Below are 14666 nucleotides of genomic sequence, written 5' to 3'. Positions count from 1 at the left end.
GTTTTTCGTTTATATAAACAGTAGCGAGACAGATGGCCATGCTATGCAGCACCGTACACGGTAGACTTACCCTCGCGAACACCTCCGGTAGCTGGTAGATCTTGTATTGAAGTTACACAAATGTCTCACCGTCGACAGATATGTCGCTACAATTCTAAGAATAATTAGCTGTAAAAACGAGCATTCATGTTCGAGTCAAGACTCGAACCGAGTGAATTGGACTCACCACGAACCTGAATAATGCTAAGTTCAGATTTTACAATTGTTCTTCCTCACAAAATAGTTAATTTCTTCTTGAGTGCTTATATTTTGATGTGAATATATAAAGGATCCGTTTGGAAGGGCTTCTTCTAAGCTAAAGCTGGTGAAGTTAAAAATAGCGATTTTGCCTAGCTTCTGATTCATTTTACCCTCCGCTTACAAAGCATCATCATACTATAGTGCCTCGTTTTGCGTAAAATAGGTGAAACCGAAGTTGAAATAAACCCTCACAAACGGGACTAAGGTTAAAAAGTTCTTATTAATAATTACTTTCTTTGTAAAAAGCTATATATCTAGATATAATATATATCTAGATCTATAGTAAAAAATTATAGTAAAGAATTATGTATCTAAAGACATCAAAACGCGAATGTTAATTTGGGAAGTTGATCGTAGATGATTCTGCTACACAAAATATATAAAATTGATCAGAATCTCAAAGTTACGCCGGAACCGTTGGATGGATTCTGGACGTCGGATATGGGGCCGCAAGTTACGCCGTCACTGAAACCGGCTCCCTCAACGGCACCACCCGTCAGCCTTATCTTCTCAACACCGCCGCCGCCGCCGCCGCCTCCGCACCACGCCGCTGGCCGCCGACACCGCCGCCGCCTCCGCACCACGCCGCTGGCCGCCGACACCGCCGCCTGCTCCTCTGCGCCTCGCCGCCGTCCTCCGCGGCCTGATCCTCCCGCGCGCGCCGCCGGTCGCCGCCGCCTGGTCCTCCCTCCCGCGCCACGACCTGCTCCTCCCGCGCCGCCGGCCACCTCCTCCGTCCTTTCCAACTCTTCCTTTTGCGTCGTCTGCCGCCGTCCTTTCCAACTCGCGCAGCGAACCGAGAAGAGCAGCGGAGACGCCACCAGACAAATCCATTTATTCTTATGGAGGCGCTGCGGGCGTGGAGGGCCTCCTCCAATCTCCTCGGATTCGCGGCCTCCCGCGCCGCCACCGCCGCCTCCGCCGCGAGGCCACTCCACATCCGCTGTTGCTCTGCGGCTGCCGCCACCACGAACCAGAAGCCGCCGCCTCAGGACCGTCGTCGCCGTAGTGCCTCCAGCTCCAGCTCCACCTCCGACCGCGACTCCATCCGCGCCATTCGGCTCAAAAAGGTCAGGTTTGCCTTGCTGTGCGTCTTCAGCTATGCGTCTTCAGTTCTGCAGTGTTAGGTGCGAGCGTTCTGTTACCCCCCAATTCTTGGTCGGTGCTGCTACTGATATGCTTGGGATCGTTGGTTTGACTGGTTGCTAGGTTGAGGAGCTAAGAGGAAAGGGTTTTGAGCCATATGCTTACAAGTGGGATAGGACTCACACGACTAAGGAGCTCCAGGAAGAGTACACCCATCTTGAGAATGGGGAAGTCTGTGAGGAGGCAGCGGTCTCCATTGCCGGTAGGATTGTTGCCCGAAGGGCATTTGGAAAGCTTGTTTTCATGACTGTAAGAGACGATACTGGGACTATTCAGGTAGGTTCTTGAAACTGACTTGCCTTATTTTGTATTTTTGTTAGCCAACTTATTTTTCAGTCAGCTTAATGTTTGCAATCAACACTCGTAATTGTATAATGTGATCTTGTGTAGGATTCTCTTGTATTCATCATGGTTACCATTTCACCTTAGAATTTGATATCAGGTGGATATGCTACCTGATATTGTTGCACTTGTAAGGCATTTTTACATAGCAGCTGAGTTAGGCACCAACGCTATTAGGTAATGACATAATCTTCATTCTGCCAGTATGATTCTTTTTTCTCGAACGATTCAGCCACTATGTAAATGAGGTAGATCATATTCTGCAGTTTTAATTGAATTTATTGTTATTAGTAGCTAGAGAAATATGATAACTTGTATGGCACTGATTGTGTGTTTCTGAGCATTTTTTTTCTTTTGGCTATGATAGCTTTACTGTGAGAAAGACAGCCTTACGGAGGACCAATTTGAGCAACTGAAGGCATTTATTGATATTGGTGATATCTTAGGTGCAAGTGGATCCATAAAGAAGACAGAGAAAGGTTCAGTAACTAAATATTTAATTTCTCTATGGCTTCACTGGTCAGTATTCACCTCAATTTTAAAGCACAGGATATCAATGACTTTCATGAAGTATATTTCTACAGTACTTTGCTCAGAGTTGCCAGTATTATTCTTATATGGCCGAGCAAACATTCAAACCTGACGTTTGCTCTTTAGACTCCCCATTTTTTTCTGCATTATGCTGCTTATAAACTTTAAATTTGTGGAGAAGAATTTGTTTTGTGTGGATTGAGTTCCTAGTATTACCACCTGATTGTAAATTAAATTTGAATAGTGAAACGTTAAGCAACCTGCTTCACTTAGCAGATAGAATAAAAAAACAGCTAAATAACAGACTGCACAATTAATCAACCTGGGCTTCTAGAGTCCAGGGCTATATCTGATTATAGGACTTGATTTCAGTGTGTAATCCTGATAATATTGATATTGATTCATTGCTTATCCTCATTTTGTTGTTTACCTGCTGTCCATATTCTTGACATGTTGGATATCACTGTAGGGGAACTATCTGTTTATATGAAAAATTTTGAGATCCTCACAAAATCCTTACTGCCACTACCAGACAAGTATCATGGTTTAACTGATGTGGACAAACGTTATCGTCAAAGGTTGGCTTTCACCTTGCTTCATCTACCTTCTAAGTCAGATTTTATTCTGATTGTAACTAGCACCCATTTGATACTCTAATATATTCTATCAGTGTACAAGGTTGACTAATGGATAAAAAAGTACCCCTCCCTTCAGAATTACTGTCTTAGCATCTTTATTTCTATTTCTTCGGTCCTGGTTTAAATGATTTCAATTTTTTAATGGAAAGTGGAATATTCATCTGTGCCATCGTTGATCCATGACAGGTATGTTGACATGATTGCAAATCCTGAGGTTGCTGATGTATTCCGAACTAGAGCAAAGGTATTGGCTACATGGAGTGCTGAATTTGCATTCTGAAACTTGTGAACTAGATGAGATGTAAGAGCAAAAATGTTATCTGTTTAATGATGGGCTATTAACTTCAACTATTATTATCTGATTTGGGAACTCCTATATCATTCAAATATTATGTGGCACAGGAACCACGTGTTTCTTTAGAGGTTAAAGTAAGGTTATGGGATGGAGAAAGAAAAATGTATATGTTGTAAGAACACGTCCTTAGGTCCTCCCGGAATAGCTAATTCAGGACAACTTCTTTTACAATTAACTTAGATATTTGCATTTTTGACAGGTGGTTTCTGAAATCCGCAAGACAATGGAATCATTTGGTTTCATTGAAGTTGAAACTCCAGTTTTACAGGTGTATACTGAAAGAATTAGGTTCTTTTTGTATCACTATGCTTGAATCGTTAGTACTGTATTTTCTGATCCTTTTTTTACAACATTACACATCAAAATGGTAAAAACAGGGAGCAGCAGGTGGTGCTGAAGCTAGGCCTTTTATAACCTACCATAACTCACTTCAAAGAGATCTTTACCTGAGGATTGCAACAGAGCTGCATTTGAAAAGGATGTTGGTGAGGTTACAGTTCAGTTTTCGGTTCTTCAGTTTCGGTAACTGCATAGTTGATTCTCAAACCAGTCCATGACACTATCGTTTTATGTGATACAATTTCCTTCCTGTACTTTGATAAGACTATTACTAGGAAATGCTGCATGTAGTATCTTCATAAATGTAGTATATAACAGACAACAATGGTATTCTATTAATTTCAGTTTGATCTTAATTTAGCATGTTAACACAACTATAAATCAATAAGATTTGTAGTTTTTCCTAGCTACATGTGTCTCTCTACTGGTTGATATCAATTGTTTTTCCTAAAATACTAAAGTCACACAATTAGGGGCATATTATATTTCTTCTTAGAGGAGTTTATCATTTTGAGAATTTTATGCTATATAACTGGTGTCTCCCACCTTTTTAGCCTTTCATTAGCATTTGATGGGTGCCAATGAGACCATGCACTGGGCCAAGGGTCCATTGGAAGAGTTGTACAACTATTCTGCCTCAGCACCCATCTTTTTCTTATTTTCAAGGTTATGACTACCGTTGACAAAGTGCAGGTTGGAGGGCTTGAGAGGGTCTACGAGATTGGAAGAATTTTCCGGAATGAAGGCATCTCTACTCGTCATAATCCTGAATTTACCACTATTGAGGTAGGAGTTTATCCCCCAACCCCTCCCCCTCCCTCCCTCCAAACTCTCTCCAAATATGCATGTAATTAATGGTTTACTTTTATCCCTGCCACTATATATTCTATGTTTCCTTGTCTGCCTCCCTTTTTGCATGGCAGAATGTGCTACATAAAATTGAGCCTGGCTTGTTGCCTTGTATTTGCAAACTAGATGTATGAAGCATATTCAGACTATGAAAGCATGATGAATATGGCCGAAGAAATTGTCACTCGATGTGCTATGGCTACTCATGGCAAGCTTAAGGTTGATTATCAGGTAATCAGTTTTTATCCTGCCATTTATTTTAAGTTTATATCACATCCTCTTTTGTTTAGAATTGTGTGGAAATGCATGCTTTATCATGGAAAAATCATGCCACGATTTGTTACTTATTCCAATTTGCTATATTACCTCGAAACCTGTTTTTGTGCAATTTCACCAATTTACTATCGAATATTCATTCTTACCTTGTAGCACAGATGTTGATGGAAACCAGGCACCAACAGTCCCATTGACACTTAAGATGCACAGCTATATATTTCTCCCTTTATACCCATTAGTTAACATGGTCCTGTTCAATAAAACGCAGGGAACTGAAATTTCTCTCGAAAGACCATGGAGGAGGGAAACCATGCATTCTCTTGTCAAAGAAGCAACTGGAATTGACTTCAACAACTTTGGCCAAGATGTTGAATCTGCTAAAATTGCTGCAAGAGGACTGCCAGGGATCAAAGTAGGAAGCAGTGAAAGTACTTCACTGCAATCCTGTTCATCTGTTGGACATGTTCTCAATGAGGTAGGCTTTTTTATACACTTTTTTTAGTTTTCAATAAAGGTAACGAGTCATCCCTTGGTTATTTAACAAGTGGAATTAGACAGCTTTCCTACAAACAAAAAGTGAAGTTTTTATTTATCATAAACAGAAGTCAGTAAAAATATTCTGTTAGCTGTTGCCTTGCCATCAGTAGAAGGTTGAAGCTGAGAACTGTAGGTGGCATGAACGCTTGATGCACTTGTCAGAGTTTGGAGAAGCTAAATGCCCACATTTTTGAAAGACGAGATTTAGATTCTAATTTTTATGGAAAACATTAGGAAGGATCCTACTATATGCAAAGCTTGTAAAAATATAAGTACACACAAGACAAAGAAAAGGAACAAAGAATAAGAAGGGAGAGAACATACAAGACCTTTAGATAGATACCAGACTCCATGGAATCCGGCAGCCAATATAGCTCTCAATCTCCTATTTTGTGGGTGGTTTGATCTTGGCATGCTTCCTTGTTATGGGATCAGAGGCAGTAGTATGTTGAGTAAGCATGCTATTAGTTAATGTGTGTTGCTGATTTCTGTATTTAAGAATTATCTTCTCCTTACTTTCTTATAACTATGAATATATTGTTGCAAATTTAATCATGGATATGGAGGCATGTTGAAAGCTTATCTGGAAAATTTCTAATAATTTATGCGTAAGGAGTTTACTAATGAATTTTACAGATGGTGTAGTTTGTTGAATATGCACACCCAAGATTACTGTGAGAATTGTGCTTTCTTGGTTTGCCTTTCCTGTTAATTGTATCTAGCTATGTGCCTTGAAGTTCAGATTAGAGTAGCTCTGAAATATTGCAGGAGTGCATTGTTTAAGTAGCATGCTGTAATCAAACATAACGCCCCGTCCTCGAAACTGCAAGATTTCAATGTGTCTTATATATCATGCTGTCAAGAGGCTCATTTAACAATTCTACATCTAATGGCAGGTTTTTGAGACTTTTAGATTAGAGTAGCTCTGAAATATTGCAGGAGTGCGTTGTTTAAGTAGCATGCTGTAATCAAACATAACACCCCATCCTCGAAACTGCAAGATTTCAATGTGTCTTATATATCATGCTGTCAAGAGGCTCATTTAACAATTCTACACCTAATGGCAGGTTTTTGAGACTTTCGTTGAATCTACTCTAGTACAACCAACATTTGTGCTTGATTACCCAGTTGAGATATCACCATTGGCAAAACCACATCGGAGGTAAATACTCCCCCTGTTTCAGTTTACATGGTGCCTACATATTTTGAGGGTCAAATACTGTAAGGTTTATGCTTCTTAAACATTTTATTAGTTTAGTGACATAAATCTTACTGTTTGATTCCTTGTGACCATTGTCAACATAACATAAAAGAAATTAACATTAAGTTCCATTTTGGGGCATTAAAAAGTCAAAACACAACTTATATCTCACTATTTCAATATGGAGGGGTATTTTTCTGGTTAAGCACTTTTTAGGGGCTTTCGATAGATATGCAACTCCATGACAAAAAATCTCGTTAATGGAAAATTGTGCGCACAAATACACAATAGTTTTACTATGCATTACGCCCATTTGGACTCGTGTTGTAGACACATTTGTGGGCAGGCAACATATGCACAGCAAGGAGTCAGCTTGAGACAGATAGACTTAGTCGGTTTGTTTAGATATTGCGTAGGAGAGGCCTCTAGCTGAGTTGGTTAGGTGGCTCCAGTAGCACTCCTCAGGTCCTGGGTTCGACTCCTCGTGGGAGCGAATTTCAGGCTGGGGTTAAAAAAAAAAATCTCCTCGTCTGTCCCATGCCAAAGCATAGGTCTAAGACCCGGCCCAGGTCGTTGGTTGTCTTACATGGGCTATGGTGCTGCTATGTAAGGGTGGGGGCAGGGGTTCGGGGGTTTTCTCGACCTGCATGAGAATGTCTTCTTCTTCTTAGCAAAATGCTCAGGGGCTGTCTTACCCCCCGCAGGTCGAGTTTTTTTTTAGAGTTCTGCTTGAAGATTGTTAGGCTGGTTTGTTAGAGATAGACTTGGGACGAGTTGTAAGCTTATGGAATTGTAACTGCACAGACCCTATATATTGAGGGTGAGGTTGATCAGGAAAAGTAAGCAAGTATAAACCTTAATAGCTCAGAGCCTGCATCATGAGGGCGAGTTTGTTTATCTCTTGTCCCGAATTAGCCTACCTATCTTCCAAATCCCACTCCCATATCACATCGGCTCCTATTTGTGCTCATCATTCTAGAAACGGTTGATGCTTCTGCAATCTGTGCTAAAGGCCAGATCATTAATAGGTTATCTGCTCATATAACTTTAAAACTTTTCCACACATGCACAGTTCCAGATTATATAATGTTCTTTACTGGATGCTAGTGACCTTTCGGTACAAATTAATTGTGTTATTTATTTTGGTTATCTGAATAGAGTATCTGTGTATGTATGATGAACTTTTGTGTTCACTTCAATAGTTTGTTTCTCTTGCTGTAGTTATGCTGGCCTTACTGAGCGATTCGAACTTTTTATATGTGGTCGTGAGATTGGCAATGCATTTTCTGAGCTCACAGACCCAATTGATCAGGTAAGAATGTGTCACTTTCTTACTGCATACCTAAGTACCATCATTTGAAGCATTCTTTGTGAAGTTCGGTAAGGACATCGAAAAGAAGTTTGTGTCCTGTGATCATATGCAAATATTTGTAATTTATTTGCAGTTGACAAGCTGTAAAACTACATGTGGTATGGAATGGTCTAGTAGTATGAAACATTTTATTTTATTTTGCTTCAAAACCTCTTTGTCCCACTGACCTCTGACCTAGCTTGGGTCCATGTGCAAGAACCCCAAAACCTTGGTTAAACTAAAACCTAATCTGCAACAAACAGTTACTTCTGGGTATTGACACAGCTTGTTATTGCTATTAGTGTGGGTCCATACTCGAAAGGCTTGTAAACTAGACAGCAAGGCCAAACCAAGGTGTACTATTAACTTCCAACAGTCTGCCCGTGACGTACCACCTTACAGCTTAAAGTAGATATCAAATTTCCCCGGCAAAAGCTCCTTCCTGGAAAATGGAGAGAGAAAAAAGATACAGTTCAGTCCCTGAGTGATAGGATGTTTTTGATGATCATTAAGATAGCTGGAAATCACATACATGCTTTTTAGCTCCATGTCTTGAATTCTATCTCAAGTTATCATCATTTTATAAGTCACTTTAGTTTCAAAGGAGCAGCATGTTTTCTTTTCTTGCAGAGGAGCCGTTTTGAAAATCAAATAAAACAGCACAATGCTAAACGTGCTGCAAGTGCTAAGGTCAAATCTACTGAGGATCAAGGAGATGAGGATGATTATTCCTATGAAGTTTGTTTAGATGAAGACTTCTTAACTTCTTTAGAATATGGAATGCCACCAGCATCAGGAATGGTATGGCTGATCAACTGCTTGCAGCTAGTGTGTTATAGTGGTTGCTAATTTGCTATTGTTATTAGAACTATTCACTTAATTATTTATCAAGAACATGTCGCTTGTGTAACTAACTTTTTAGGAACTTTACCTCAGGGCCTGGGTATCGACCGGTTAGTAATGCTTTTGACGAACTCTGCCAGCATAAGGGATGTTATCGCCTTTCCCGTCTTGAAGATTCAGCAATAGATCCTTCCTTTTAGGTAAGAAGAGATACACTATTGGTAAGAGAAAGTGTGGTTGTCAAAGCAATCATCGGCAGGTTCCTTTTTGGGCTTGATTTTACATTTGTTAACCTTTTAGCTGATAGATATGGCCATTGATTAATCGATAAATTGTGATGTACTATGGTTGAGTCCCGACAATATTTATAGCAAAAACAGCTGATAGATGTGTCAACACTTGAATCAATAATGGATTCCACATATTTCGTGGGATGCAATCAATGTGATTCAAAACAGCAGGAAACTCTTGACTCACAATGCATAATACCTTGAATTATCATTCAATAAATTGTTTGATATATGGACTCTTGAATGTATTGCTTAATGTCTGATTCCTAATGATGCAGTGTCATGTGATTCTAGATTCATGGAGTTGCCTGTACAATGTAGTCCATGTTTGATCTAGAATTTTCGCTTAATTTATAGGAGCAGTTTGCTTGCAGCAAGTCCGGCCAGTTTCAATGGGGAGTTTCATGAGAGTTCCGTGGTATTAAATTCAATGCCACATCAGCAAAATTGTTGACTTGGTAAGGTAATTAATAAGAGGGAGTTTCATCAGATGAGAGAAGAGTTTCATCCCCATAACACTCATCTGGTACAGTTACCTAATTCTCAGTCTAGATAACTGCACAATGGAACTGTGCACTAAGACTGGGCTAACCCACATAATCGGGACTCGGGACTTAAAACAGGTGGGGCTAAGACCTCCACATTATCTCTTGGCGCGTATGTAAAAAGGGAGGATGAAATGGACTTTTTTATCTCCAACAGCTTTAGTTCAAACAGGATAAATTTTAGGTGATTATGGAAACTTAAAGAAGTGAGAAGACTCAGACTAGATGAGATGATGTGGTCTACTGGTGTATCACAAGTTGATTATGTAAAATATGTAGAAGGATAATACCATTTTTCATATTTCTACTAATTATGTGCACACGAAGAATGAGAATTATGAATCATCCTTTTTAAAGGAAAGAACTTAATCGAGCTTCGTACCGCCTTCCGGTCTCTGGATTAAAAGTACTCCCTCTCTCAGCCGTTGGATCGGGAAGCAGTCAGTCAAGAACGGCCCCATCCCCCTCCGTTCATCTCGGGTTCACGTGCCTGATGCGCCTATGCGAGCACCTGATCGTCCTCGGAACACGGGGGAAAAAATTAACACGAGGCAGTGTGGCACCCAAAAAAGAAAAAAAAAAGAAATTCTAAAAAAAAACCCCGAAGATCTCCACCGTGTCATCCTCCTCCTCCTAAATTCCCATTCCCCAATCCGTCGGATCGCACCACCAGCAGCAGCAGCCGACGACGACGGCGGCGACTGCCGGAACCCCTCCGGCGGCCAATCGCGACGAGCCCCGGGCTCCCCACCTTCCAAACCCTACCCGTCGAATCGCGCGCCTCGATCCGTTCCCGCCACGCCGATCCCGCGCCGGGCCGTCCAAAATCCGGTCGGGACTCTCCGCCGCCGGGCGTTGATTGGGGATTCAGAATATTAGGCGCCGCGAGCCGCGGCTCCCGCCCGCCGATGCTTGGCTAGCGGAGGAGGCGGCGGCGGTGGCGGTACCATGTTGCAGTGCCTGGATGGGGTGAGGCACCTCTGCGGCGTGCTCCTCAAGTGCTGCGACATCGACCTCAAGCAGCCCAACGGCCTCGAGGACCCGGAGGTCCTCGCCAGGGAGACCGTCTGTACGTTCAGGCTGCTACTTTCGCTTCTGCCCCTCGCGTTTTCCTAGCAGCGCAATCGATTCCATTTCCAGTTGTGTTCTCTTTGTCTTACGGCATGGTCTGCGTGTGTGGCTGTGCTTGCAGTTAGCGTGAGCGAGATCGAGGCGCTGTATGAGCTGTTCAAGAAGATCAGCAGTGCCGTGATTGATGATGGGCTGATCAACAAGGTTAGTGGGTACAGGCCCAGCCATTTTTCGGGGAATAGAATGATGCTTCTCTATACATATGATCTTGAGGTGTGATTCGGTTCCTGATGCTCTTGTCTTGGCATGACAGGAGGAGTTTCAGCTGGCGTTGTTCAAGACTAGTAAGAAGGAGAGCTTATTTGCTTATCGTGTAAGACTACATTGTATTTTTCTGTTTTACTGTTTGTTCAGTGTAGTTGTGCATGAAAAATAAGTAGTGCTGTTTCGTATATTGTTCATGATCATTTATTGGTCCTCAATGCTCTGGAGCACGAGATCTTGGGGGTTGGTGGAAAGTTGACTTGTTGATTGGGCACATAGATTCTATTAGTAGAGGAGGTTTCTCTGCAATGCATTTTTTTTTCATGCCTTCATCATTCACTTGTAATTTGTTTCTCATCACCCCCATCATTATCAGTGAAACCAGCAGGTAGAATGTCCACTATGCGCTGCTAAAAAAATAATCATTTATGGATTGAAGCTATAATGCCAAGAACATAAAGCTACACTTGCTAAGTTTTCTTTTGCTAAACAAAAAACATGATCCATGCCCTCCAATCAGAATTTGCAATAATCATTTATGATGCTGCATTTATATGCCAGTAATTGTATCCAATAAGAAAGTATTCAAGTGAGAATGATGTTGATACATAATATTTATTCCATCTTGTATGGCAATAGTCCTTACCATTACCCCCTGTTCTTGCAGGTATTTGATTTATTTGACACAAAACACAACGGAATTCTAGGATTCGAGGAATTTGCCCGTGCTCTCTCAGTATTCCATCCCAATGCTCCTCTTGATGAGAAGATTGACTGTAAGTTCATAAAAAAATTAGGGCAATTCCACGGTTGAGTCCAAAATCAACCAGTGCACTAGAGCAGCCACACACTCTATTGCTCTGTTCAAAACAATACAAAAGGATACCTTTAAGGACACATGAACATGTTTATTATAGAAGAACAACTCATTTTTGCCTCCACTCTGCATGGCAAATTTAGTTATTTGGACAACTAATAAATTACCAGAATGTGACCACTAGTTGCATCGCTACAACTCAAAAAGTGAAGCTTAGTAACATTGTACTGCTACCTAGTGTGATTAATTTGCAAAAGTAGTTAAGTACTATCCAGTTTTATGAATTTGATTCTGCCTTGCATGTAGATGCTGAGGCCTTAGGGTTTTGATGCAATATTTGCCACCAAATGCCCTGTCCATTATTTGTTTGATAGTGCTATTAGAGATGTTAGCAGAAAATCATGTCAAGCATTTGCCACAGTCTGGGGAGTACGGTCGCAATACTGAAACTCAAAAGGAATTGACAGGTTATCTCCCTTGTTCTGTGTGCATTTAAAAAGTAATTCAGACTTGTGAGTGCAACAAAAAGCTGCTAGTCATAATCCATACTGAAGTTTTCCCTTCTGTGGATCATCTTGCTATCTGTGAATATTTGGTCTTTCTTGACTTGGAGGAAATGTCAATATGGGCTGTAACTCTCTCCAGTTCGGTTCTTTGATATTGCACAGCAATGTAGGAAAACAGGGGAATTCCATAAGTTTGTTTTTAACATATATTCGTGCCTTATCTATATTAATCCTGCTTTTGTTCCTTCTATGTTTGTAACTGAGGGTACAAAAAAAACTTAGAGCTGTCTCTACAATCCTTGCAGTTTCGTTCCAGCTATATGACCTTAAGCAACAAGGCTTCATTGAAAGACAAGAGGTATTTGCTACTGAACTTAACATGTTGGTAGGATAAGGGTTTTTAGGTAGCGCATCCAACAACCCGGGTGATTAGCTGGCACACTTGATATCTGCCTTTTCATTTTCCATTTGTTTTCTGTTTTCTTTATTTTTGTTCTGCATTTTGATCAGTTTTTGTTTTTCATTTTTCTTCTCTAATCATTGCTGGCAGTGTTTTTAAGGCGTCGCCTAGGCAACAAGGCGGTGGTGGTTCGCCTCGCCTAAGGTGTCGCCTTAGCCCGCCTAGGCGTCGCCTAGGCGATAAGGCGGTGGTGGCTCGCCTCGCCTCGCCTTAACGCTTTAAAATCCGTGATTGCTGGTCATGTATAGCCAGAACTACCAAACAATCACCCAATTCCATCTGGTTAAATACTTGCTACCGAACTTTTATTGCAATGTATTTGGTTATCATGAATCAGATTTGTGTTCAAATTGATACCAGCCTTTTTCATCCATCCTATATACTACTTGTTTTTCTTGCTGGACTTTGTCTCTAGCCTTATCTAACATGCCTGGGACAAGACTTTGTTGTTGCGTGTATACTGGTTTTAGCCGTAGGAGCTTTGGGTTCCTGTCATGGGAGGTTTGTAGGAATCAGTCAATATAGAATGTTGGGAGACGTTAAAAGATTTAAGAAATGGATGACCACAGGTTTACATCAATCACGCAATGGCTTGGTCCTGGTATACAAATAAAGGAAAAATTGCAATAATTCACCTGGAAATATGTCAGAGTTTGATTAAACCCTACAACTATTTTGTCACTTTAATCCCCACTAATATATCACTGTTTGAACTTTAGCATGCTGGGTCTTAATCTGACTTCTGTCACTTGGCCAACCAGCCCTCTCATGTGCTGATGTGGGCTTGGGTAAAGTTGTTGGAACTGGACCCTTCAATATGAATTTGTTTGGTCTACCAAAGTAGCTTGATGTGTATAGAGCCGAAATAGTTTGCCTCCAACAGACAGTGAAAATCTAATTTAGGTCAGATTGTTTTTCTTTTGCAATAGATTGGCATGGTTCATGAAACATATGTTGCAGAATTACACTTGTACTCTCTCTCTTTTTTTGTTGTTGAGGAAGTATACCTTTTATTGTTTGAAATTGCCGTTATTTTTATTTGAGCCAAATAACTTTCCTGTGCAAATTTATGCTTGTTTATAAAAGAAATGTGATCATCATCTTTTACATGCTGTATCTTAATGATTTCGTTTTTTTTTTGCTATTAGGTTAAGCAAATGGTTGTTGCTACACTTGCTGAGTCAGGAATGAATCTTTCAGATGAAGTCATAGAGAGCATCATTGACAAGGTGCACTTGAAACGTTTTGCTTTCACATACCTGCCTAGCTATTTATTTTTGCCATTTAGAATCCGTACCCAGTTAAGCGTTTTTAGTTTATTAGGAGTCTTGGAATTAGATTAAGAAAGGAGTCCAGACAGCAGCATCACCTTGTGGCAAGGCCGCAGAGGATTCCTGGTTGGTTGTAACTATTGTGGACTTGTGGTCCACTGGTTGGTGGAAGAAGTATGTTGGGAGGCAGCATGTAACAATACTAGGGCAATAAAGTGGCTCTAATGCTGTCTAACTCGGCCAAGAAGAGATTTAGGAAAGATGAACATGTATAGTGGAGCTTGGGGTTTTTTGTCTTGTTACGAGTTTATCCTAGTAGAACGCTTTGTAGAGTCTTGGTAGAAGTTGATGTCTTCTAATTTTGTCAAGTTACTGAACTATATAACCCATAATTGATAATTCTGTGGGACCTACTTGTTAGGTTATAAAAGTATTAGTATTGTTTATGGTTGTATTCTTTTTGTTGATGAAAGAAGAATTAGTCCCTAGTGACTCACCCCAATGCATGTTTGAACTCCTTACACACTAACCTCCTTTAAGCAATGCCATTTGGCTTTTCCCTGTATGGTAGTGTCATTGTGAATGAATGATTATAACATAATCTTTCTGTTGATAACACAAATTTTACCGCTGTCAGGCTAAATTGAGGCTGTCACTCAGTAATATATGTCAACACAAGATTTTACCGCTGCCAGGCTAAATTGAGGCTGTCACTCAGTAATATATGTCGATCC

At 40.7% G+C, this 14666-nt stretch overlaps 2 protein-coding genes across 2 annotated transcripts in view; both read left to right on the top strand.

The window, feature by feature from the left end:
• The first annotated feature begins 845 nt into the window (after window positions 1-845).
• On the top strand, window positions 846-9228 carry LOC101774582 (lysine--tRNA ligase, chloroplastic/mitochondrial). Its single transcript, XM_004982331.2, has 14 exons — window positions 846-1370; window positions 1510-1722; window positions 2156-2267; window positions 2789-2897; window positions 3144-3201; window positions 3512-3580; window positions 3690-3797; window positions 4345-4437; window positions 4627-4731; window positions 5045-5251; window positions 6381-6475; window positions 7736-7826; window positions 8496-8666; window positions 8802-9228. Exons 1-14 carry the CDS (start codon window positions 1143-1145, stop codon window positions 8892-8894), a joined length of 1752 nt encoding a protein of 583 aa, XP_004982388.1. The 5' UTR covers window positions 846-1142; the 3' UTR covers window positions 8895-9228.
• A 721-nt stretch (window positions 9229-9949) lies between these two features.
• The window catches only part of LOC101774975 (calcineurin B-like protein 3), an 8293-nt gene continuing 3576 nt past the window's right edge, over window positions 9950-14666 (top strand). Inside the window, exons 1-6 of the mRNA XM_004982332.3 lie at window positions 9950-10612; window positions 10736-10818; window positions 10928-10987; window positions 11546-11654; window positions 12507-12559; window positions 13810-13890. Coding sequence (XP_004982389.1) covers window positions 10492-10612; window positions 10736-10818; window positions 10928-10987; window positions 11546-11654; window positions 12507-12559; window positions 13810-13890 — 507 coding nt within the window. The 5' untranslated portion in view covers window positions 9950-10491. The remainder of the gene's footprint in view (window positions 10613-10735; window positions 10819-10927; window positions 10988-11545; window positions 11655-12506; window positions 12560-13809; window positions 13891-14666) is intronic.

The sequence above is a fragment of the Setaria italica genome, chromosome IX (genome assembly GCF_000263155.2).
Source record: "Setaria italica strain Yugu1 chromosome IX, Setaria_italica_v2.0, whole genome shotgun sequence".
NCBI lineage: Eukaryota > Viridiplantae > Streptophyta > Magnoliopsida > Poales > Poaceae > Setaria > Setaria italica.
This window is presented reverse-complemented; position numbering and strand designations above follow the sequence as displayed.

Excerpts from the sequence above, each read along its gene's own strand:
- LOC101774582 (XM_004982331.2), top strand. The coding sequence starts at position 1,143 with ATGGAGGCGCTGCGGGCGTGGAGGGCCTCCTCCAATCTCCTCGGATTC. Across the intron at positions 3,798-4,344 it reads TGCATTTGAAAAGGATGTTG|GTTGGAGGGCTTGAGAGGGT; the intron begins GTGAGGTTACAG and ends GACAAAGTGCAG. Across the intron at positions 7,827-8,495 it reads TCACAGACCCAATTGATCAG|AGGAGCCGTTTTGAAAATCA; the intron begins GTAAGAATGTGT and ends CTTTTCTTGCAG.